Below are 23371 nucleotides of genomic sequence, written 5' to 3' on the forward strand. Positions count from 1 at the left end.
AGATAAGGATTATCATTCTCATCACAATTGGGATTTCCCACACCTTGATGTATTTAAGAGACACTTTTCTCAGACGCATTTTCCAGTTCAAGTGCTGAAGTCAACCAGATAGTACTACAATGGGCACAGAGGACAATCAAAAGGAAGTCCACATTCCAGAGTGGCTAAAGCCAGAAGTTTTCGAAGATCTAATCAAACATGAGGTAAAGGATTTCAAACAGATCAAGTCCTTGCGGGCCAGAGCTGGAGTTCCCAGCGGCGAAAACTATGCCACCATTATGCTAAGAGTGGAGCTGGATATTGAAACCAAAGGTAAGTTCTTTTGAAGTATTGGAGATCTACTTATTTTATTTTTTCGTCCAGATAACTCACAGGTAACCAAGGGCTTTATGTTGAAACTACCACATGCTTCGGAGGCTTATCGTAAGGTAATTGAGAAAACAGACATGTTTGATGTGGAGCGCGGCATGTATCTGGAGGTTGTTCCCGAGCTGGAACAGCTGTACCGGGATGTGGGTGTCGAGGTCAACTTCGGGGCAAAAGCCTACGAAATCCCAGCCGGCGATTACTACGTCCTGCTGGAGGACCTTAAGCCACGAGGCTTTCAGAATGCGGACCGCCTCCAGGGTCTAGACCAGGCCCACACCGAAAATGCCCTTCATAAATTCGCCCAGTGGCATGCGGCCTCTGCCGTCAGGGTGGAACGGAAAGGACCCTACCCTGAAAAATACACCAAGGGTTTCCTGAGCAACGAAGACATCGTAGAAGCGTTCTGCAACCGCAGTGTGAAAATATTTTTGGATCACGTTCATTTGGTAAAAGGACACGAGCCGTACGTAAAAGATTTGGTGAGTACTAAAGATCTGAATTAGTCTGAATGAGTCTAATGAATTCTTCAACGCAGCGGATTATATCAGATAAATTATTGGATATCGTAAGCGATTTAAACGATGTCAAGCCCGATGATTTCAACGCCCTGAACCATGGCGATGGATGGGCCAACAATATAATGTTTCAGTACAACGAATCAAAGAGAATATCTGACACCTACTTTGTGGACCTTCAACTTCCCAAATGGGGCTCAGTGACTCAGGACCTTTACTACTTCCTGTTGTCCTCGACTCAGTTGGATATTAAAACGGCGAAGTTTGACTATTTTATTTGGTTCTACCATTCGGAGTTAGTCAAGCACCTAAAACTCCTGAAGTACTCAAAGCCCTTGCCCACCTTGAGAAGCATTCGGGATGAACTAAGCAAATATAATGGCTGGGGTAAGTATCCTTGAATTATATTGTATATTAATACCAATTTACGTTATTATTACAGCTTATGTCTGTGCCTCAACTATAATGCCATATGTTCTGCTCGATCCCTCTGATGGGAATGATTTCGAAAAGGTATTGGGTGATAAGGACTCATCCTTTAAGAAATCTTTGTTTCTTAATCCTCGTTTTCATAAGCATATGACAGTCCTCTTGCCTTGGCTGTTGCATAGAGGGGCATTGGAACCTACATTCTGAAAGATACTTAAGAGACTAGGATCTATTCAACACAATACTTAAAACTTTCTTGATAGAATTGGAATGGGTGTGAGATAAGATGTGTGATTGTTTTTTAGCTAATCATGTAACATTGCAGTGGTCAACAATAAAATTTCATTTGAAATGCAAGTTTTTCATTTAATAGACCTTTTTTAACAAAGCTCATACATAAAAAAAATGTGTTTCCTACTGAAAATAATTCGGGAAAAAAAGACCTAATCCAGAGATCCTGATGAAGGGATGTCTTCTTCAAAAGACTTCTCACTTTTGTATCTATGATCTAATATAGATACATACATATATCTTCCATGGGAACTTTGTGTTATTTACTTTTCCGCCAAAATCGGTGTTCGTAATTGCTTTTGCTTTGTTATTCTATACAAATGGCATGACTTTGTCAAATATGGTTATGTACTTATTTATATACGCCGTGCCTCCATGAGTTTATTTGGTCAGAACACATGTAAAAATCCGTCTATATAAAGCTTTGGCAGCGCTCTCTTTAGACGCCAAACACCGGTGTTTTCTCTTAAAGAGAACAAAGCTTTTGAATGGAAGGCAAATCTTGCGACTTATAAAGGCACCAACCGGCAATTTTGTATTTATTTACTAAAAATGTCTGAGGAGTCCGGAACCGTTCCACTGCCTTCCTGGTTGAAAGCCGATCTCTTCGAGAAACTGCTAAGTGAGCGGTTCGGGGATGAATATTTGGCCATCAGGAGCTTCAAGCCGGTCGCTGGACTCCAGCCCGGCGAAAACTACTCCACCATAATGCTCCGCCTACACTTCGAAGTGGAACTGAAGGGTGAGTCATCGCCGCCAAATGCCAGCAGAAGCGATCAAATAATTATTTCTGCCAGATCACTCCACCGAAAATGTAAGCTTCATGTTGAAAACGCCCCACGACTTTGAGATGTATCGGGAGATCCTGAAGAAGAACAACATGTTTGTCGTGGAGCGCGATGTTTTTCTTCAGGTAATCCCAGAGCTGGAGAAGATGTACAAGGATGCCGGCCTGGACATCAAGTTCGGCGCCAGAGCCTACGAAATCGCAGCCCCCGATGAGTACGTCCTGTTGCAGGACCTGAAGCCATTAGGCTTTAAGAATGTCGATCGTTTGGAAGGCCTAGACATGGCCCACACCAAGTGTGTGCTTAAGAAACTGGCCCAGTTTCATGCTGCGTCCGCCAATAGGCTGCATGTCAAGGGACCCTACACCCAGAAATACTTGCAGCCCACCTATGCTGATAGCATGAAGGAGTCTATCGAACAGGTGGCGGAAACTTTGGGAAAGTACCTCCTAAAGTGCTTACCTCTTTATGAAGGCTACGAAGAGTTTAGTGAAGCTGTGGTAAGTGTTTTATAGGATACATGTATGTAGTATATTCGGGATTCGAAAAATAGCCATATGCTCTTTTTCCAGCACAAAATTCAGCCCAAAATTGTGGACCTCATGTACTCCATGAACACCCCTGATCCAGACGACTTTGTTGCTCTCAACCACGGCGACTGTTGGACCAACAACATCATGTTCCGCTACGAGGAAGAGTCTCCGGCACCTGTAGAGACCTTCCTGGTGGATCTTCAGTTACCAAAGTTGGCCAGTGTAGCCCACGATCTGATGTATTTCTTGCTTGGTTCGACGAAATTCGAAATTCAGCTGAGTAAGTTCGATTACTTTATCAAGTACTACCACGATCAGCTGATCGAGCACCTGGAGCTGTTGAAGTACCCGGCGGAGAAGACGCCCTCTCTGAGGTTCCTGCACTCCCAGCTGCTGAAATACGGATGTGTTGGTAGGTGAAAGCTCTTTATGGCTCTTCGAAAAGCTCAAGCCTGATAATGTTATTTACTTTCTTATAAGGCTATCACACTGTTTTGATGCTCTGCCCCCCGGTTTTGTTGGATCGCACCGACGAAGCTAATGTCAAGGACTTTGTGACGGAATCGGAAAATGGCGATGGTCTCAAAATGGCCATGTATTCCAATGCGCGTTACAAGAAGCATGTTAGCGCTATCCTAACCTGGCTAAACAATCGTGGTGCTTTGCAGTAAATACCACTCCAAATAAATCACAATTTTCAAATAAACTAACAAAACCTCAAAATATTTCAAATAAAACCCACCACTACTATTACTACTTGGATATTTTTAGTTTTTATCCAGTTTTTTTGTCTCCAGGGAATGTCTCCAGACCTTCCCATTTGAATACGGCAAGGTTGAGCCTATGACGAGGTTGAGATAGGAATATCACGTGAAGATAAAAAGAAGAAAATTAAATGTTCAATCTAGAGTATCGAGTATTGTTTATTTAGTTATAATTGGGTTGAACTACCAATACCTGTTAAGTTTTGCTTTTAAATTGGACTTGAAAAGCCTTCTACTTATGTTTCTTGTCTGTGGGATTACCAATTATGGTTTGTTGAGTGGGACACAAAAAACCCCACCCCACGGATCTCTATCTCCTCCACCGCCTCCTATCACATGTCCTAAGCAAACAGTAATTACGAGGAATCACATTATAATTAGGGCGAATGGCGAGCCCAAAACGGAATACGTGCACCGATAAAGAACGGGAATCAGAAGTGGAAGCAAAAAACATGAAACAGTTGTTCGTTATCAATCAAACAATAGACGGCGTTTTCTGCTATCACTATATTGATATACACCTCTCGTTCTGGCCCACTGCTCCGCTCTCGCTCGCTCCACCGCCAATTGCCACTATTTTTGCCGGCTTTGGCAAACCGAACTGAATTACAAAATAAACTTCAATCGAATGCACGAGATAAGGCCATTTTTCTTTGCTTATAGCCAAATCGGGGCATGGGCGACGGTACCCAGAACGGCGGTACCGTATTTCCCGCTCGTCAGTCGTCCGGACCACTGCAGTCGATCCATCAGCCGGATACCGCTCCACTTCCAATTAAGGAAAAAGGTTGGCCAAGGGTTCGGTGAATCACCAAATCGGGGTATCTTAGGTAGCGCCACGGGACACTATAAAAGGCCCCATCAAATGGCAGTTAATTTTAGTAATGACACTACTTTGTAATGTGGAAATCATTCGAGTCCTTAACGTCCTTCAACAAATAAAAGGTGTGGTGAAATTTGGAATTTCCAAAATCAAAGACGGTTTCTAATCAGTGGCTAATCAGAATCTTAATTTAATCTCGATTCCGTAATACAAAAATCCCAAATCGAAAAGAAGTCGCGTTTTATTGACTGACATGTGACCGGATTTATGGTGGTTCCCCATTAAGTGTCGATCGCCCTGATAATTGTCACAATCAATGAAAGTTCGGTAATTGTTCCAAGTAAGCCACTCATTATAATTAGTATTATTTTACTAACTACATAGTGGCGATGGTTACCTTTTGTAAATAAAAATTAATAATTACTCGAGCCCAGTATCTATAATGTCTATGAATCACTTAAGTTCTGCAATCCCATAATTTGTATCTCTAAACTATAAAGACATCTATATTGCATGTATCTCTATTAATATAAAATATAATTCGAAATTTATCAGTTTAATTTCATACATTTTAATTGATTTATAATTCTATTGCTTCCATTCGTTTGCTTATAAAAGTACTTCAAAGTTGGAGGACTTTTACTGAAGAATTAATCTCCAGACACTTGATAGTGCAATTAAAGTTATTTTGGTCTAATGATGCAATTCTTGGAAGGCTTTTGTCAAAGTTTCTGTAGAAGATATATGGGTGGGGTGAAGCAACCTTCGACTGCAAGCTTACTTTCTTAAGACCTGCGGCGCACCTTCAGAGGCGCCACCTATGTTTGACGATTGCAAACATTAGGTATACGACCCATTTGCCGAGTTATTTAAAGAGTGAACGCAATTTTTGAATTACTGCCAGATCTACCATGTCTGAAGCCACAAATGGACACGATGGGGTTCCCGCCAACAACCTGCCCGCCTGGCTGCCCAACATAACCCTGGAAAAGGCGGTCCAGGCTCAGATCGGGGACTTTGAGAAGATCCTTTCGGTTACTCCGCAAAAGGGTAGCAGTGAGGGCGAGAACTACTCCTCACTTTTTCTGCGCCTTTTAGTGGAAGTTGAGCTGCTTGGTAAGGTTTCTTATTACTTTTAATCCTGGATGACACTTGATTCAACAAAATTTTCGCACAGACCACAGCATCAAGAGCCTCACCTTCGTCCTAAAGGCCCAGCACAACAACGAAGTAATGGCCGCCATCCTGGCTAGACTACAACTCTTTCACAAGGAGGACCAGATGTACCACAGTATCCTGCCAAAGTTTGAACAGCTCTATGCCGATGCCGGAAAAACTACTCAATTCGCCCCGCGGGCTTTCAAAGTCGATCGTGATTTGGGAGTGGACTACATTCTGCTAGAGGACCTTCACCGGAAAAACTTCAAAAACGAGAATCGCCTGACCGGCCTGGACCTCGACCACATGCATAAGGTCCTGGAGAAGCTAGCGGCCTTCCATGCGGCATCCGCCTGTTACGTGGAACATCACGGTCTGTTCGGGGAAGAGTTCACCGTCGGAGTTTTCAGTGAGGCCAACCGGCAGCTCCTGCAGGAGTTTAACGCCTCCGGAGCCTTTCTAGCTCAGCTGAAGAAGTGGAAGAATGCTCAGAAGATTTATGAGAAACTGGTAATTAACCAAGCGGCAAGTGACTTTCTCGTAAATTAATCTAAAATGTATTCCTAGGCTGACAGTGACGACTACTTAGTGGATCGCCTTCTCCAAGATCAGCAATACAACGCCAGGGAGTTCAATGTGCTCAACCACGGCGATTGCTGGGCCAACAACATCATGTTCCAGCACGATGCCTTTGGCACCATCAAGGAGGTCCTCTTTGTGGACTTCCAAGTGGGAAAATATGGTAGTCCGGTGGGTAGAAGGGTATTCGAATTTTTAACAGCCAAGTAAATCAAAAATTCTATTTTATAGGCCAACGATCTGTATTATTTGATTCTGTCCTCGGCAGCTCCGGAGCTGAAAACCGCCAAGTTTGATTACCTGGTGCGTTACTACTTCGACAACCTGGTGGAGAATCTGAAGTTGCTGCAGTATCACCGTCCCCTCCCCAAGTTGAAGAACTTGCACGCTGCCTTGTTCCGAAATGGATTGGCAGGTGAGATCACTTTCGTGGCTTAAAATTATCCCGATTTATAATTCTAAATTATCAACAGCTTATATGGTCGTCTCGAAGGTGCTTCCAGTCGTTATGCTGGATAAGACGAACAATGCCAACTTAGAGAGCTACATCAACGACGAGTCCAAGATGAAAAACGCCATGTTCACCAACCCAAAGTACGTTCAGGTGATGACCGAGGTGCTGCCATGGTTGGACAATCGCGGCCTGCTCGACTGGAAATAATTACGCCCCGAAATTGTGTGAGCTGTGTCGGACTTTTACCCTAATTAGGCAATTTTAATGCCATATTCCGCACTTTGTTGATGAACAAATGTTAAATAAATATTTGTCTTGGGTGGCTAATTCATGAAGTATTAAAAAAAAGTATTAGTTTAATTTTATACAAGTAATTATTTAACTTCACAATCTATTAATAGAGACCAGAAAAATAGAGATTTTATCTACTGAACTCAAATTTTCAGAAGCTTGCGTCACTTTTATTTTATTGTTCTCCCAAAATTCATTGATCCAAAATTGTCATAGTGATTTTAATTTGTCGGTTGTGGCCATGAAAGTACCGCGTACCCCCGACTGGGTGACCTCCCTCTCCGTGGACCAGGCCGTCCAGTCCATGCTCGAGAGCGGGGAGCGCATCCTGGCCGTTCTGCCAAGTGTCCACCTCATCCAATTTCGTAACTGCACGGTCCTACTGCCGATCCGTGTCAAGGTCGAGCTAAAGGACTTCTCAGTGAAGAAGCTGTCCTTTATTTTGAAAGCCCAGCACGGCAGAAACTTCCAAGCCAAAATAATGAGCCAGTTGAAGCTGTTCCTGCGAGAGCACCATATGTATCACACAGTTCTGCCCAAATTCGAAGAGCTTTACAAAAATGCGGGAAAGAAAATACGCTTCGGCCCCAGGGCCTTCAAAATGGACCACCCGATCGGGGTGCACTACATTCTCTTGGAGGATCTAAAAGCCGACGGCTACAAGAACGCAGTGCGATCCGATGGCTTCAACCTGAAGTGCCTGAAGCAGGTCCTCAAGAAGCTGGCCCAGTTCCATGCCGCATCGGTGGTCTACGTGGAGAAGCACGGCATGTTCGGCCATCTACTGACACAAGGAGTCTACACGAAGGCCAACGGACCCATCCTGAGGGAGTTGTCCGACCCGAACGCCTTTCTGACGCAGCTGCGCAGGCTTCGAATAGGCGAGAGGTTCCACAAGCGACTGGCGGAAAAGGAGCAGGACCTCGTGGAAGAAGTACTGAAGCTACACACTCCCAACTCCATGCAATTCAATGTGCTCAACCACGGCGACTGCTGGGTGAACAATGCCATGTTCCGGTTCGACGATATGGGGAATATCGAGGACACCGTGCTGCTGGATTACCAAATGGTCAAATACGGGTCACCAGTGAGATTTAACACAAATGTCATAATTGTCTACATTCTCCTTCCTAATTCGTATCCTTTTCAGGCCAATGATCTGTACTACACTATTCTCTCCTCCGCCGAACGGGATATTCGATTGGCCAAGTTCGACACCATGGTCCAATATTATTTCTATTACTTACTAGATAGCCTCAAGATACTAAACTACCAGAGTCCATTACCAAAGCTCCAGGAGATTCAGGAAGGTCTTAGCAAGAACGGTCTGGCCGGTGGGTAAAAGTGAAGGTTAATTAAAAAAAAAATAATGTCATAACCCATTTAGCCTATGTTGTTGTATCACGGGTAATGCCCATCTCGTTAATGAACCAATTTGAGGACGATGTTAATGACGACTATGCCTCCAAGATGAAGTGCTCCATGTACACCAATCGCAAGTATATTCAGGCGGTTAAGGAGATCCTGCCTTGGATGGAGGAGCGGTCACTGTTGGATTAAGTACGAAGAAGTGATAAAGTATATACCTCCTACTATATTTTGGAAAAATATGTATATAAGTATCCCAAATATTTTGTCAACGTGAAACTGATTTAATAAAAATAGTCACATTTTATGGAGTCGCATGAGTAATTTTTATAGTACCTTTGTTTTAAAGAATCACCCTAATGCTTCATTTATTTTTTGCAAACCATTCTGTTGCGGGTCAACGTTTTGAAGCACTTAGACCCCAATCTAGCCAATAATATTCTAATCTAATCATTTATGGTGGTTGCCACCTGAAAAACCATCATTGTCGTCGTCCTAATTGTTCCTAATTTCGTTAGCTTGGCCGAATATTACGTTTGAATGAATTTGGGCCTAATCACTGACGAAACGCAAAACTAGATCCAACATTCAGAGTTCCCATGTGATAAGTTATATTATCAGACCACAGCTACGACGAACCTCAAGACTGGCACACGCCTCGAACTTGGACATGCCCCTCCAATATTTTCCGATGTCGGATGATGAAGCGTTTTCAATTGGCATTGCTCAGTTTAGCAGAGAGGAATATTTATACACACATGTGTCTCTACACAACGGCGGATAACTGTTTGGAATTTTAATTAATTTGTTGGGCAACAGTTGGTTTCTATTATCCGCATATGTCAACATTGCGTCTATTAATGTTCGTAGATATCGGAGATGTCGAATATTGCACATGAAGGTTGCTCTGGAATTTTAATTAATAGTTATTACCATTATTATTAAAAGCATATTTAGTAGCCACACAAAGCTATACAGATTAATCTTGTAATTATTGGAAAGTGCAAGATAATCATACTAACTTAAACCATATAAGCATGTCCTCCTTATCGCCAATATTCCCCAAACCTCATTAAATAAAATGATTAGTTATGCAGCTACGACCTAAAAAATTATCTTTCTGCATGTAATCATTACTGGAATATCGACCACTTTCAAGCATATTTATTTCGGCCAAACTTTGCTATAACTTTAGTCAACGGTCCGCGCTACCCACAAACAGATACCACTATTCTAACGGAGTGAAATTTTACTTTTTAATTAAAAACAAGAAACATGTCGTCTAAGCCAGTAAATCCCAATGAGTTTCTGCTCATACCGAAGTGGATAAACGAGGAGTACTTTGTGCCGATCCTCGAAAAAGATGTGGATAAGTTTGAAAAAATTATTAGTTTCTCGCCGATTGCCGCGACGGCTCCTGGAGAGAATTATACCTCTATTATGGTCCGGGTTGTGATTGTGTACCTGTCCAAAGATGGTTCGGAGGAGCAAGTATCTTACATCCTGAAGACCGGACTCGACGTCAACAAAGGTGGTGCCATGGTGGAACAAATTGGAATGTTTCCTAAGGAGAAGGAGATGTACCAGCATCACATACCGCAATTCGTGAAGCTCTACAAGGAGGCAGGAATCGACGTTGAATTGGCCCCTAAGTGCGTCCACACCGAAGAAACCCCCGAAAGGATTACAATGGTTTTCGAGGACCTAAAAACGAATAATTTCCGCAACGTTGATCGGTTGGAAGGTCTCGATTTTGTGCACATGCGATGCGTTCTTCGAAAACTGGCCGAATTCCATGCTGCATCGGCGGTTTACCGCGAAGTTAATGGCCCCTACGACACCCGATATAACAAAAGCATGTTCTGCGAGGAAAACAGTGGTCTATTAACCAAAGTAAGGGAGATCCGAGAACCGCAGTACCTTAAGGCAATGCTGGAATGGGGCATCCCCGATATCGAGAGATACATAAGAAAGTCTCCTGACGCCCCCAAATTTTGCGAGGAGACACTGAAGCTAAATGAAGTTGACGAGAATTCTTTCAACGTTTTAAACCATGGCGATTCCTGGTGCAACAACATTATGTTCAAATACAAGGAGAACGGCGAGATCGACAGGACCCTCTTTGTGGACTTGCAGCTCTGCAAGTGGGGCAGTCCAGCCCAGGACCTCTGGTACGTTATTGTGTCCTCGGCTTCTCTGGACATCAAGGTCAAGGAGTTCGACCACTTCATTCAAATCTACCACGAACGACTATCGGAGTGCCTTAAGCTACTGAATTACTCGAAACCAGTGCCCTCCCTGAGGGATGTACATGTGATGATGATCCAAGGCAGCACCTGGGGTAACTGACCTAGTCCTAATATCTAACTAAACAAAAAAAATTAACCTATTTCTTTCTTAGGATACGTCACTGCAAACGGGGTCATGGTAGCCGTACTGATGCCCTCTGACAAGGACTCTAATATGGACAAGTTGTTGTCTCCCGGGCCCGAAGCCGATGCTTTCAGGCACAGGACTTTTACGAACCCCCTATATGTGAAAGCAATGAAGCAGCTTCTTCCCTTCTTTGATCACCGTGGCGTACTTGATTTCGATTAGTCGAGGATTCTCCTTAATGTACAAATAAATTTTCTATATATTTAAAAGTAATTTTTTATACATTTGTTAGAGTGATTAGTTTATAAAAACAGTCATCATGAAAATGATAAAAGCGTTACGAGTGTTTCTTATATTAACTGCTGTCTGATAGTAGCAATGTCCGGAATGGAACGGCTATTTAAACGCGTCGACCAAAAGATAAGGCACCGATTATACGGATCTATTGTTTCACATGGTGGGTGCCCCAACCGCACTTCCATTGGGTATTCGTGTGGGTTCAAACAAAACCTGTTTGCTTTATCAGGTCGGAACGCAGCTCTATTAGGGAAAATATAAAGCCCGCCCGCCAAATAGGCAGAGAGCTCAGTATTTATTCGTCGTCAGAAACCGTCGGACGCGACCTCATCTATTCCTCCTCCGAACGGGAATTCAAATCTAAAATTTTCAAAGTCGGTCAGTAATGAATGGCAATTGAAACCAATTTCAATTAAATTTAAAGTTTGACTGAACACAGGCTTTGAATTGATGCGGAAGTGTGACTTTTTAATGAAAAATTCAAAGCAAATATGTGTATAGAAATACTATTTGTGTTCTAAAAAAAATTAAAACTTAGTGGGGAAGTCAAGAAAGCTTTCCGATAAAAAAGACAAATGTTGAAACTCGCTTGTCAGAATGACACTGCAACTTCCCATTCAAGAATATAGTATCAACGCATTGAAAAAACGAATACTAAATAAACCTACATAACATATTTCCTATAGTCACACCCAATGTTACGTTAAGGTTTTCCAATATGCAATTTACTCGTCACACAGTGTTCTGGGTAGAAATTAGAGAGAAGTGAATTACAATTTTGTAATTGCTACGAACTTGAACCTCCAATCATTTCGCCATGTGTATGCTCAATTAATATCTCTATAAATTTTAGTGCCAGTGATAATGTCACCAAGCAACCAAAGCGAAGAGAAACCTGTAAGCCCCAACGAGGGCCTTCACATCCCAAAATGGGTGAACGAGGACTACTTCCTTCCCATTCTGGAAAAGGATGTGGAAAACTTCGATAAAATAGTGAGCTTTACGCCAATTGCGGCCACAAGTCCCGGCGAGAACTACACATCCATTATGATCAGGGTCATTGTGGATATTTTGCTAAAAGGTTGGTTTAAAATTAAAATCAATAAATAAAATAATTTTTGTAATAATTTCAAATGTATTCCCCTAGACGGTAGCGAGGAGAAGATCTCCTACATCCTGAAAACCATGTTGGAGGCCGACAGTGGAGCTGATGTGGTTGATAGCATGGGCCTGTTTCCCAAGGAGCGGATGATGTACGAGGTGCACATCCCCCAGTTCGTTAAACTGTACAAAGAAGCAGGCCTGGATGTGGAGTTGGCTCCGAAGTGCCTCAACGTGTCATCCAACAACGACTGCATCACCCTGGTATTCGAAGACTTGCGGCGACAGAAGTTCAAGAACGTGGACCGCCTGAAGGGATTCGACATGCCGCACATGACGCGTGTCCTGCAGAAACTGGCCGAACTCCATGCCGCCTCCGCGGTTGCCAGGGAGCTGTATGGACCCTATGATCCCCTCTACTGCGTCTCCATGTACTCCGAGGCGAGTCGGCCGCTTTTTGAAAGTCTCGGAGAGATGCGACAAGTGCAGTTTTTGATGGCCATGAGGACCTGGGACCTGGACAATATTGAGAAATACATTTCCGCTATCGGGAGTCCCATGGACTTCTTCAACGCGGCCCTGGAGGTGAATCAAGTCGATGAGAACGAGTTCAATGTCCTCAATCACGGCGACTGCTGGGCCAACAACATCATGTTTAACTACAAGGAAAATGGAGAGATCGACAGAACCCTCTTTGTAGATCTGCAGATCGGCAAGTGGGGCAGTCCTGCCCAGGATCTTTGGTATTTGATCACCACATCAGCTTCTCTGGACATCAAGGTCAAGGAGTTTGATCACTTCATATATATCTACCACGAGCGCTTGGCGGAATGTCTGAAATCGCTAAACTACTCGAAGCCCATTCCCACGCTGAGGGACTTGCACATCTTAATGCTGAAATATGGATTCTGGGGTGAGTGAAGCTTTAAATTACAAAAAATTCAATCAAAAGTTACATCTATCTTCATTTAAAGGACCTTTGACCTCCATGGGCGTGTTGGTGGCCATTCTCCTGCCCACCGACAAGGATGCAAATATGAAAATGATGATGGCCCCAGGACCTGAAGCGGATGCTATGCGATACAGAACATTTGTGAATCCCTACTTTGTGACGGCCATGAAGCAGCTGTTCCCATTCTTCGAAAACAAGGGCATATTGAGCCCCTAGGCCGTTTTCATTTATTTTCAGAGTTTGTTTAGTGTTTAGCCAATATAATGTGATATCATGAATGTATATTATAGGAATGAGCAATAAATGACATATTTTATTATTAGTTAAATATTGATTTGATTGCTGCGCTAGTGAGATACAAATTGTTTTCCTAACCTTTGCCCACAGACTAGTTTTGCTTGAAGTCATAATGACTTGCAAAAAGCGTTTTTTTATTTACACGAGCCACGAAATCGGAATTAGGGTTTTTTAACCCACAAACATAAAGCCGGAGATGCGAGATTGGTGTGTGATTTCCCTCTGCTTGAAGTCTGTACCCATTAAGCTTCGTCAATTTGTCAATTCGTTTGTACAATAAAAGAGTGCTAACCACCCAATAGTACCCAGATTTTTTCTACAGTTGATCAAGGGAGTCGACATCCACAAACCACATTAGTTTACCACACTCCTACACACCTTATACATTTTTATTCGTAATTAATCAGTCGAAAGCATTCCAAATGATAAATACATATACGCTATGGAAAATGGCACTGAACGATATATGTATGACGCGTACTACATGTCATAAATGGGACTTTAATTGCTGATGCCAGTCGTTCTATAATTAGGAACACGCAAATAATTCTCATTTATGATTCTTCCAGTTGGACGACCTGCCACAAGCCATATGGAAATTAGCGATTCAAATCAGGTACTTTGTTTGTTTTTTAAATTATCTATTCCAAGGGGGTGGAACTATTTTTTGTTGGCGAATCTTGATTTAGTAAATAGTCTTCTTCTACAGAATCAATGACAGAACAACCTTGATTTTTTTTTATAGACATAGACCAACTCTTGATAATTTATGGAGATACTGCCGAAACTCATTTGACTCATTTTTCCCATGTACTCCCTTTAAAAACGGGGGATTGTGTGGGATGAGCATATGGGCCCCACTTGGTTGTCTATATTTTTTTCAATTTTCATCTGATCCTTGAGCGGAATAGCTTACACGATTTGTGGATCGATTGGCTTTAAATCTGCATTAAAACATCATATCCGATTTTCAATTCCATTTTTTGTCTATTTTTCCCATGTACTCCCTTCAAAAATGGGGGATTGTGTGGGAAGCGCATATGGGCCCCACAGAGATGCCTATATTTTTGACAATTTTCATCTGATCCTTGAGCGGAATACCTTAAACGATTTGTGGATCGATTGCCTTTAAATCTTCATTTAAACCTCATAACCGATTTTCAATTCCATTTTTTGTCAAATTTCCCATGTACTCTCTTCCAAAATGGGGGATTGTGTGGGAAGAGCCCCACAGGGATGTCTATATCTTTGACAATTTTCATCCGATCCTTGGACGGAATACCTTAAACGATTTGCGAATTGATTGTCTTTAAATCTGCATTAAAATCTCGGATCCGATTTTCAATTCCATTTTTTGTCAATTTTTTCCATATACTCCCTTCAAAAATGGGGATTGTGTGGGAAGAGCACATGGGCCTCACAGGGATGTCTATATCTTCGACAATTTTCATCCGATCCTTGAGCGGAATACCTTAAACAATTTGTGGATCGATTTCCTTTAAATCTGCAACAAAACCTCATATCTGTCTGGAATCTGGCATAAATATCTTTAGATGTGTAGGGAATGGTTTTTATTTTAAATTCTTTTATAGTCTTAGTTCAAAAGATAAATCCATTTATGTCTTCTCAAAATAACCCAACTTATCCATTCGTGCGAGTATTATTTTGACATCGTTAATATAGCCTTTCGAAAATGAACACAACCTACGTTTGTCTTCGTTTTGCAAAATGTCCCCGAAGTCCTCGGAATTATCTTTGAGGGCCCACATAAAAGGCACAAAAGTGCTTAGAAGGAAGAACTCTAAAAAACAAAATGGTAATAATAAATATTTTGACAAATTTTAATTGTGCTCACCATAGTATTTATGCTGATGCATCCGCTGCCAAAGACCGGCTAGAGTTGGCATTTCCCCTTTATAACAAATTTTCCCCAGAGTTTCCTTAAAAACCGAGTAGTAATAGTTTATGAGGTCCTCCCAGTGGTTCCACCGGAATTCGGGCTCCATAAGCATGTAAATGGAATACACCAGATCGATTGTCAGGGGGTAGACATTGCTGATTTGGAAGTCCAATAGCATGACGTCCTCAAAGGATTCCATCTCGTACTTAAACATCATATTGCGAAGGTGAAAGTCTCCATGACACAGAGTCGTGAATGGATCCGCTGGTGGGTTGTTACGGAATTGCTTCCACTCTTCTATCAGTCTCTCCAGGAAATCAGTGCCAATACTTTCAAAGTACGGTTTGTACTTGTTTAGTTCCGGTTCTCTGTCTAAGAGTTCAATAAAGAACACCATTCCGGTTTTTAAGAATGGCTCTTGCAATACGTGGGGCATTTCAAACAATCCATGGGTAAAACCTTTTATCAGCTGAGGGCTCTATAAATTTTCAAACTGTATAAAACACCTCTATTAACCATGTTTTGTGACTTGCCTCATTCTGCACCTTGAGACTGGCGGCATGCAATTTGGCCAGTTTAAAGTATGCAAGGCGTATCTCAGCCTCGGTGATTCCTCGGTCCCTTGGAACAAAGTAGCCCATATCAACTAGATCCTTAAAAATCAGCACTTGGTGAGGTTCCATGCTATGATAAATGCATTCAACGAAAAGCTTCGTGTGATCCCCCGCCTGGAGCAGAATTCTTTCCAGTTCTGGTAGTACCTTGGTATACATTCCCACCTCAGTTATAAAAATGGGCGATCCTGCAATCATGTCCTTCTTGTGACCCTCCGCCACCGGCATAGTTTTGATAATCAGTGACGTGGTTAGCTCTCCACCCCGTGGTGTGGCGTACCTCACCTTGGCCCGGAACATGATACTGGCATAGTGGTCACCCTTGGCTGTGGCCGGGGAAAAAATAACCTCTAATACCTTTAAATCGGGATCCGCATGGTGATCCCTGAGAGCCTTGGCGATGAACCATACATCCAGCCACTCAGGGGGCACCAATTCGTCATCATTGTAATCGCTACTTTGAATATTTTTTGACACAGACATATCTTTATAGACTTCTGCGTCGTATTTTGAAAGAGAGGGAACTGAGAAATCTGGTTTCCCCACTGGGTTATATGAACTCTCAATCGAAAAAGCTCCACAAAAGTTTAGAAATTTCATTAATAAACGAGCTTTTGGTTTGTTTGTAAAATAAACATTGTTTCTCTTCTCGAAATTCAAAGAGATAATTACTATAGCAACAATCTCTGTACCTTATGGAAGATCTATTACATATTTACACACCAATTATTAAAAGTAATAGATTTTCAAATAAAATTGGACTAAAGTACCTATTGTTTATTGTCTTTTCCTAATGAATTATTAAGATCTTTTAAAGATCCTCAAAGTAGCCAGCTCTTTCGAATCTTTGTAGCATGTTTCTGGCATCTTGAACATATTCCGGTAGATCATAGCAAAACTTTCGGGTTTCCGCATCGTGAAGGAGATCTCCAATATCTAAGCCTTTGCTTCGTAAACCCACAGAAATGGGCAGGAAAGTGCTTAACAGCAGGAACTCTGCAATTTCAATCTTTAGAAAGTGTTTGAAGTCAAAAGTTATCAAGTTTACCATAATATCTGTGCCTCTTCATCGCTGCCCAGAAGCCCGAAGAGCAGGGCATTTTTCCGCGATAGTCAATCTTCCGGAGAGTTTCCAGTAAAACGGAGAAGTAGTACTTTAACAGGTGCTCCAGTTCCCCGGCCCTTTGTTCAGGGCCCATCAACATGTAAATAGAGTACATGAGGTCGACAGGTATAGGTACCACATTGCCGCCTTGGTAGTCCAGGAGCATGACATCCTTTGGAGTAGGCATTGCTGATCTCCTCTTCAGTGAGCCAGCGATTTCGGACCACCTCGTAGCCCATCTCCACCAGATCCTCGAATATCATGACTTGCCTGGGCTCCAAGCTCTGGTATATGCATTCCGCGTAGAGCTTTGTTCGGTCGCCCACCTGGCGAAGAGTCCTTTCCATTTCGGGTAGGACCTTGGTGTACATCCCAATCTCCGTGGAGAAAAGAGGCGAACCCTCGAACATGTCCTTTTTGATGCCCTCCTCCACGGGCATTGTTTTTATTATCAGGGACTTTGAGAACTCTCCTTTTCGGCTGGTATACCGGGCACAAGCCCGAAACATAATGCTAGCATAGTGATCTCCTCTGGCACTGGCAGGTGTGAACTTGAGATGAGTCACCTGGAGCTCAGGGGACTGCTCATAGCTGCTCAGAGCTTGGGCAATAAACTGCTCGTCAAGCCACTCGGGGGGAGCCAGTTCATCGGCATTGAAATTATTTGTTTCCTCCTCGGACATGTTATAGCACTTGATAATTATGATACACTGGCTCGAACTTGCCGCTATTTAGTTCTTATAAACGTACACGATTGAGTTTTTTTAATACTTGTAATAAAATTTAAACATTGTGAAATAATTTCCAATATTGAAGAGGTGACGGCGGTCCGATACGAACCTTATCTGTCTTTAGCAAACCCCCACGAGAAGCTTTTTTATAAAGAATAAATAGTTTGTTCTGACCCTATTTTGTTTGGTTGCTAAAAAAGCTCATACTTGTTTTCTCTTAGGTAAACAACCAAACAAGTTAAGAGAAAATATTTAAACCACATAATGAAATAAAACAAAAAATAAAAGCTTCAGGTCTCAGAATTTCCCCCACTTGAACCGTCAAAGACCTGAGTTTTCTATAAAAGCCGGTAACCACCTCTCCAAAATTCATTTGAAGAGTAACTTTCAAGAGGTGTCAAGATAATATCCAAAGTTACAATGGCTGGTGAAGATATATTTAATCCCAACGAGCATTTGGAAATACCAAATTGGATCACTGCCGAGTATTTTGAAAAGATTCTGAAGAAAAACGAACCTGAATATGAGGAGATATTGAGTTTCACGCCGGTGGCTGCCATTCCACCGGGCGAGAATTTCACCTCAACTATGCTAAGAATTTACATTGATCTTCGGATGAAAGGTAAGCTTGAATAATTGGCTGGCATTTCATTGCCAGAAATGCATAGCTCAATCTACAATTATAAAAGCTTTCTGTCTAATTGCCCAAACTAGACGAATAGAACTTGAATATTGAAACTTGATGCATGAAAAAATAGCTTACATTTCTAAATTATTCACAGATGGCAGTACCAAGCACAAAACCTATGTTTTCAAAACAATGCTGGCGGAGGAGCGAGGTGGAAAAGAAATCCGTGAGGCTGGCATCTTTCAGAAGGAGCTGATGATGTACCAAACATACCTTCCCGCCTTTGAGGAGCTTTACCGAGCCGCTGGGCAGAACATTCAGCTGGCTCCCAAGTGCCTGCACATAGAGGAGCGTAACAATGATATCCACTTTGTGTTTGAGGATCTGGCGGTGAAGAAGTTCAAGAACGTCGATCGCATTAAAGGCCTGGATAGAAAGCACATGGACCGATTCTTTCAGAAGCTGGCAGAGTTCCATGCGGTGGCGGCCGTGTATGCGGAGCAAAAGGGACCCTTCCCCGAGGAGTTTGAAGAGGGCTTCATTGGGAAAAATAACATCAAGGAAAACGAAGAGGGCTTCCTCGTGAAGGCCAGAACTTACCACAAAGCCATGGCTGGTTGGGGCATGGAAGATGCGGAGAAGTACATCAAAAGTTTTGTAAGTCTGCTGTGAATATTCTCTTCTTTAAGAGTAATTCTTAATAATATAATATATTTCATCAGCCAACGGTCGACCAGTACACCAAAATGTGTCAAATTAATCTGGAGGTGGATACTTCGGCCTTTAACACACTCACCCACGGAGATTTCTGGTCCAGCAATCTGATGAGTAGCTACCTTCCGAATGGACAAATCGATGAGGTCGTTATGCTCGACTTCCAAATATGCAAGTGGGGAAGTCCTGCCCAGGACTTGCTGTTCTTTATCACCCTCTCCGCTGCCAAGGACATCAAGCTGAAGGAGTTCGACCAGTTCGTAAGAGTTTATTGGGAGAGACTGGTCGAGTGCCTAAAGCTTTTGAAATACCAGAAGCCTCTGCCCAAGCTGCGGGATTTGCACACCTCCTTGTACAAAGAGAACAACACTGTTTACCGTGAGTCAAAATTTTAAAATTGAAATCGAAAAATTTTATGCAATTCTCTGCCCACAGCCTTTATAGCCGTTTTCAACCATCTTCCTGCGATCCAGTTTCCAGCCGACAAGGACTCCAACATTCACTCCTTGATGAGGGACGACGAGGAGGGCGACAGGTTGAGATTGCGCATGTTCACAAATCCCAGTTTTACGGAAATAATGAGGGAGCTCTATCCCTTTTACTATAATCGCGGAATCTTTAACTTTAGTGACTTTTAGTAAAATTTGTGAATGGGATTAGCAATATCTTATTCGTTCATTTATGTATCTTTTAATTTCTTATTAAATCTACTGTGACTTCTGTGAACTGCCTTCTTTGCATTGATTAGAGCCCTGTGAACTATACGGGTTATTTTTACTGGTAGGAGGTCTAAGAACTAAGAGAAACCGGTTTTAAAACATCCCAATGAAACAATATCCAAACTTACAATAAGAAAAGCCCCTTATGGTGGAGACGAAGCTTATATACCCTTTCAGTTAAAGTCATATGAATGATTAGATTAAAGTTAAAATGAGATTGAAATGGCAGAAGAACAGGTATTCCAGATCATGAATATATTTCCCTGCGTTGTACACTATTTATCAACATTATATTACCCTTTTTAAGGGTATAATAATATTACTTCATTCATGATGACGTTTGTGTGATCAACGCAAACTGTCAGCATGACTGGCACATCACACACAATGTTTATAAACTTAAGGAAATCCCGAACAATTCTACAACTTAAGAGGCTGAAGTCGGTGAATCGCGAAATTATAAAAACGTGCGTGTTGTTATCAATTATCATACTATAATATGTGTGTGTTATTCAAGTAATTAAAAATAAACCCCAACGTATTCTCCAGAATATCAGACGTAACTTTGATTATACAAGCTATGATGAAATCGTTACTGGGTTCTATATCGCACATAAACCAATCGACGAGCCCTCTCCTAATTATTGATAATGGCAAAGTCTGAGAAGCCTTTATTGAAATAACAATATACAAGCCGCGAGTAATAATGCCCTATCGAAGGAGCTGATAGTTCAATAAATGAGTCACCAATCTTGGATAAGATCTTAAATCAGCCAAAATGATTTCAGCAAACCTCCATGTTTCCTCAAGTCATAATGACAAGAAAAATTGTGTAAAACTCGATCAGATTAGGAACAGTATAACCAAGTATATTGTTTAAGGTTTTTATGCATTATAATCTATACTTTAATAAATCACGAATTGGTCAAGTGGACCCCACCCCAATTAGAAGCAAATAACCAAATAATTCATACCCATAAAAAGACTACACCCAGACACAGACAATTATCAAGTCTTCCTGATAAGATTAGCTGATAGTTTTTTTCATTATAAATGAATACCTGTATAAAGTATAGGTCCAGTTTCGCTTGGTTCTGTACACACCTAAAGTTACTATTCCCGCTGATAAGGTGTAGGAATCCAACAAAAAAAAACTATTAAAGCCAAAAAGCCCCGCTGTTTCTGCTCAGTTCTCAAAAAGCTGTTGCCGGAAAACACCAAATCGAGAGAGAATTTCATAGCTATTCTAAATATGACTGACGAAATAGTGAACCCCAACAAGCATCTTATAATCCCAGACTGGATCAATGAAAAATACTTTGCAGGCGTCCTGGCCAAGGACGAACCCAATCATGTCAAGGTTCTGAAATTCACGCCAGTGGCTGCCATTCCTCCGGGCGAAAATTTCACCTCGACCATGTTGAGGATCCATATTAAGTTGGAAATGAAGAGTAAGGACTCTTGCACACAAGAGCTGGTTTTTCTGTTGGAATGCTGAAAAGGACCTCTTCTTTCCAGATGGCGGTGTCAAGGACAAAACATACATTTTTAAAACGATGCTGCCCGAAGAGCGGGGTGGCAAGGACATCGCCGAGTTCGGCCTGTTTCCCAAAGAGGCCAAGATGTACGACACATATCTTCCGGCCTTCGAAGAACTTTACAAGAAGGCTGGCTGGAACATTCAGCTGGCGCCAAAATGCCTGCACACTGAGGAGCGAAATGGAGACCTTCACTTCATCTTTGAGGACCTGCGCGAAGCGGGTTTCGGGAACCTGGATCGCACCAAGGGGCTAGATATGAAGCACATGACGGCGTCATTGCAAAAACTGGCGGAATATCATGCAGCCAGTGCCGTTTACGAGGAACAAAATGGACGATATCCTGAGGAGTTTTACGAGGGCTTCGTCACTCGGTCGGTCAAAAAGTTCCACATAGAAGGCTTCAACATCAAGGAAAAGGCCTACAAGAAAGCCATGCTCACCTGGGGTATGCCAGAAGCCAAGAAATATATCGAGAAGTTTGTAAGTTTGAGAACTGTGTGTCTTGAATAATTGATAATGAGGTTGCGGATTTTCAGCCAAATGCAGAGCAGTATTGGGCTCAGGGCCTGGCTACTTTGAACTACGAACCAAATGAGTTTTACGTCCTCAACCATGGAGACTTCTGGTCCAGCAATCTGATGACGAACTATCTGCCCGACGGGACCCTGAACAAACTCATTCTGCTGGACTTCCAGATATGCAAGTGGGGCAGTCCTTCCGAGGACTTGCTCTTCTTTTTAATTCTCTCAGCCAAAAACGACTTGCGGCTAACGGAGTTTGACAACTTTGTGAGGATCTACTGGGAGCGCCTCGTTGAGTGCCTAAAAGTCCTGAAGTACAAGAAACCGATACCTGCACTCCGCGACATCCAGAGGTCTATGTACCACAAGAACTCCTCGTTTTACGGTATTTGCAAACACTTATTATATTTGTATTATTTTCGCTAATGTCGAAAATCTGTTTTGTAGCTTTCTTCAGCATATTAAATCACCTGCCGATTATCCTGTTTCCCACCGACAAGGACAGTAATATACACAACCTATCGGCGAACACGCCGGAGGGTGAGAGCTATAGAGAGCGAATGCTATCGAATCCTGCCTTCGGCGCTGTTATGAAGGATCTGTATCCTTTCCTATACAACAGGGGCATCTTGAACTTTGAAGATTACGACGAATGATAATTAAAAAGCTTCATTTACCAAATTTATGTCACTTGTTTTATCATTACATTTGGAGTGGGAGCTATCTAATCACTCGACCTTAAGTGTTTCTAGTTTATGGTTAGTCAGTAAAGAGGATAACGAAGTGTTTTTTGTTTGACGTGTTTCTAAGAAGATTGTTGGAAAATCTTATTGTTGAATAGTAATTGTGGAATTTTCTAGTCAAAACAAAACTTAATGAACAGGCCAAAAAACAGTTGTTAAATGCTATATGTAATAGAGGCAAAAGTTAATAAAAAATTACGTATACGACTCGTAACCCACCAAAATAAAATCTTTAAAAACACCCCACAGTTAGCAGCTGTTTTATTTTCTACAAGATTCAATCATCTGAGTAAGCACTGTTTTACTGTTGAACTATTGTACTAAAAATTACACAACGGGCTCGCTAGCTTTTGAAGTAATATATATTACAGACAAGGCAAACCCGGCGACCCTGTCAGTTAACATACTCAAAAAGAAAACAAGAAAGGAAAGATATTTTCGGGAGGAGCCGAAGTTGATATACCCTTAGAAGTTTAGAACGGATATATACCTCAAATATACGATACAGAATTTCGTAATGAAACCAATTTCTTAAACCAAACAAACAAAATTAAAAAAGAAAGTCCCACTCTTCTATCTTTAAAAATCCAAAGTTGGGTCAATTTTGATGGTTCAGTTATATGGTAGCTATGGGATATAGTTTGCACACTTTTGACCAAAAACTACCTTTTACAAGGGTATAAGTCTACCAAAAAGTCAAAAATTAGAGATCATAATAAAAACCAAATAGTTTCGGAAAAGTCGATTGTTATATACACTTAAAAATGATT

The 23371-nt window shown here is 41.9% G+C and overlaps 9 protein-coding genes and 1 pseudogene across 10 annotated transcripts; 8 read left to right on the forward strand and 2 right to left on the reverse strand.

Moving 5' to 3' along the window:
- Positions 1 to 91: 91 nt before the first annotated feature.
- Positions 92 to 1652, forward strand: LOC108130392 (uncharacterized). The gene is made up of 4 exons (XM_017248796.3): positions 92 to 312; positions 364 to 848; positions 905 to 1271; positions 1327 to 1652. The coding sequence occupies exons 1-4, from the start codon at positions 120 to 122 to the stop codon at positions 1518 to 1520; spliced, it is 1239 nt and encodes a 412-aa protein (XP_017104285.2). The 5' UTR covers positions 92 to 119; the 3' UTR covers positions 1521 to 1652.
- A 489-nt stretch (positions 1653 to 2141) lies between these two features.
- On the forward strand, positions 2142 to 3664 carry LOC108130390 (uncharacterized). Its single transcript, XM_017248794.3, has 4 exons — positions 2142 to 2346; positions 2402 to 2892; positions 2965 to 3337; positions 3406 to 3664. The coding sequence occupies exons 1-4, from the start codon at positions 2157 to 2159 to the stop codon at positions 3594 to 3596; spliced, it is 1245 nt and encodes a 414-aa protein (XP_017104283.2). The 5' UTR covers positions 2142 to 2156; the 3' UTR covers positions 3597 to 3664.
- Positions 3665 to 4367: 703 nt separating this feature from the next.
- On the forward strand, positions 4368 to 7051 carry LOC108130387 (uncharacterized). Of its 2 annotated transcripts, none has more exons than XM_017248791.3 (6): positions 4368 to 4476; positions 5417 to 5628; positions 5690 to 6180; positions 6238 to 6420; positions 6481 to 6664; positions 6723 to 7051. In XM_017248791.3, the coding sequence occupies exons 2-6, from the start codon at positions 5424 to 5426 to the stop codon at positions 6908 to 6910; spliced, it is 1251 nt and encodes a 416-aa protein (XP_017104280.2). In that variant the 5' UTR covers positions 4368 to 4476; positions 5417 to 5423; the 3' UTR covers positions 6911 to 7051. The 2 variants fall into 2 exon arrangements, with proteins under 2 accessions (XP_017104280.2, XP_043067522.1); XM_043211587.2 differs by lacking the exon at positions 4368 to 4476 and adding an exon at positions 4697 to 4852.
- A 79-nt stretch (positions 7052 to 7130) lies between these two features.
- LOC108130396 (uncharacterized) lies at positions 7131 to 8673 on the forward strand. Its single transcript, XM_017248801.3, has 3 exons — positions 7131 to 8081; positions 8145 to 8328; positions 8382 to 8673. The coding sequence occupies exons 1-3, from the start codon at positions 7236 to 7238 to the stop codon at positions 8552 to 8554; spliced, it is 1203 nt and encodes a 400-aa protein (XP_017104290.2). The 5' UTR covers positions 7131 to 7235; the 3' UTR covers positions 8555 to 8673.
- An 836-nt stretch (positions 8674 to 9509) lies between these two features.
- Positions 9510 to 10960, forward strand: LOC108130263 (uncharacterized). Its single transcript, XM_017248648.3, has 2 exons — positions 9510 to 10703; positions 10764 to 10960. The coding sequence occupies exons 1-2, from the start codon at positions 9638 to 9640 to the stop codon at positions 10958 to 10960; spliced, it is 1263 nt and encodes a 420-aa protein (XP_017104137.2). The 5' UTR covers positions 9510 to 9637.
- Positions 10961 to 11328: 368 nt separating this feature from the next.
- Positions 11329 to 13410, forward strand: LOC108130376 (uncharacterized). The gene is made up of 4 exons (XM_017248780.3): positions 11329 to 11413; positions 11889 to 12116; positions 12183 to 13049; positions 13111 to 13410. Exons 2-4 carry the CDS (start codon positions 11900 to 11902, stop codon positions 13302 to 13304), a joined length of 1278 nt encoding a protein of 425 aa, XP_017104269.2. The 5' UTR covers positions 11329 to 11413; positions 11889 to 11899; the 3' UTR covers positions 13305 to 13410.
- Positions 13411 to 14933: 1523 nt separating this feature from the next.
- Positions 14934 to 16427, reverse strand: LOC108130378 (uncharacterized). The gene is made up of 3 exons (XM_017248782.3): positions 15819 to 16427; positions 15241 to 15763; positions 14934 to 15186 (listed from the first exon to the last, which is right to left on the reverse strand). The coding sequence occupies exons 1-3, from the start codon at positions 16380 to 16382 to the stop codon at positions 15002 to 15004; spliced, it is 1272 nt and encodes a 423-aa protein (XP_017104271.2). The 5' UTR covers positions 16383 to 16427; the 3' UTR covers positions 14934 to 15001.
- Positions 16428 to 16619: 192 nt separating this feature from the next.
- LOC108130384 (uncharacterized) lies at positions 16620 to 17728 on the reverse strand (annotated as a pseudogene).
- Positions 17729 to 18113: 385 nt separating this feature from the next.
- On the forward strand, positions 18114 to 19803 carry LOC108130374 (uncharacterized). The gene is made up of 4 exons (XM_017248778.3): positions 18114 to 18357; positions 18518 to 19020; positions 19086 to 19455; positions 19513 to 19803. Exons 1-4 carry the CDS (start codon positions 18156 to 18158, stop codon positions 19713 to 19715), a joined length of 1278 nt encoding a protein of 425 aa, XP_017104267.2. The 5' UTR covers positions 18114 to 18155; the 3' UTR covers positions 19716 to 19803.
- A 1163-nt stretch (positions 19804 to 20966) lies between these two features.
- On the forward strand, positions 20967 to 22628 carry LOC108130372 (uncharacterized). The gene is made up of 4 exons (XM_017248776.3): positions 20967 to 21247; positions 21315 to 21817; positions 21874 to 22243; positions 22306 to 22628. The coding sequence occupies exons 1-4, from the start codon at positions 21049 to 21051 to the stop codon at positions 22512 to 22514; spliced, it is 1281 nt and encodes a 426-aa protein (XP_017104265.2). The 5' UTR covers positions 20967 to 21048; the 3' UTR covers positions 22515 to 22628.
- The last annotated feature ends 743 nt before the right edge of the window (positions 22629 to 23371 follow it).

This window comes from Drosophila bipectinata, chromosome 3R (assembly GCF_030179905.1).
Source record: "Drosophila bipectinata strain 14024-0381.07 chromosome 3R, DbipHiC1v2, whole genome shotgun sequence".
NCBI lineage: Eukaryota > Metazoa > Arthropoda > Insecta > Diptera > Drosophilidae > Drosophila > Drosophila bipectinata.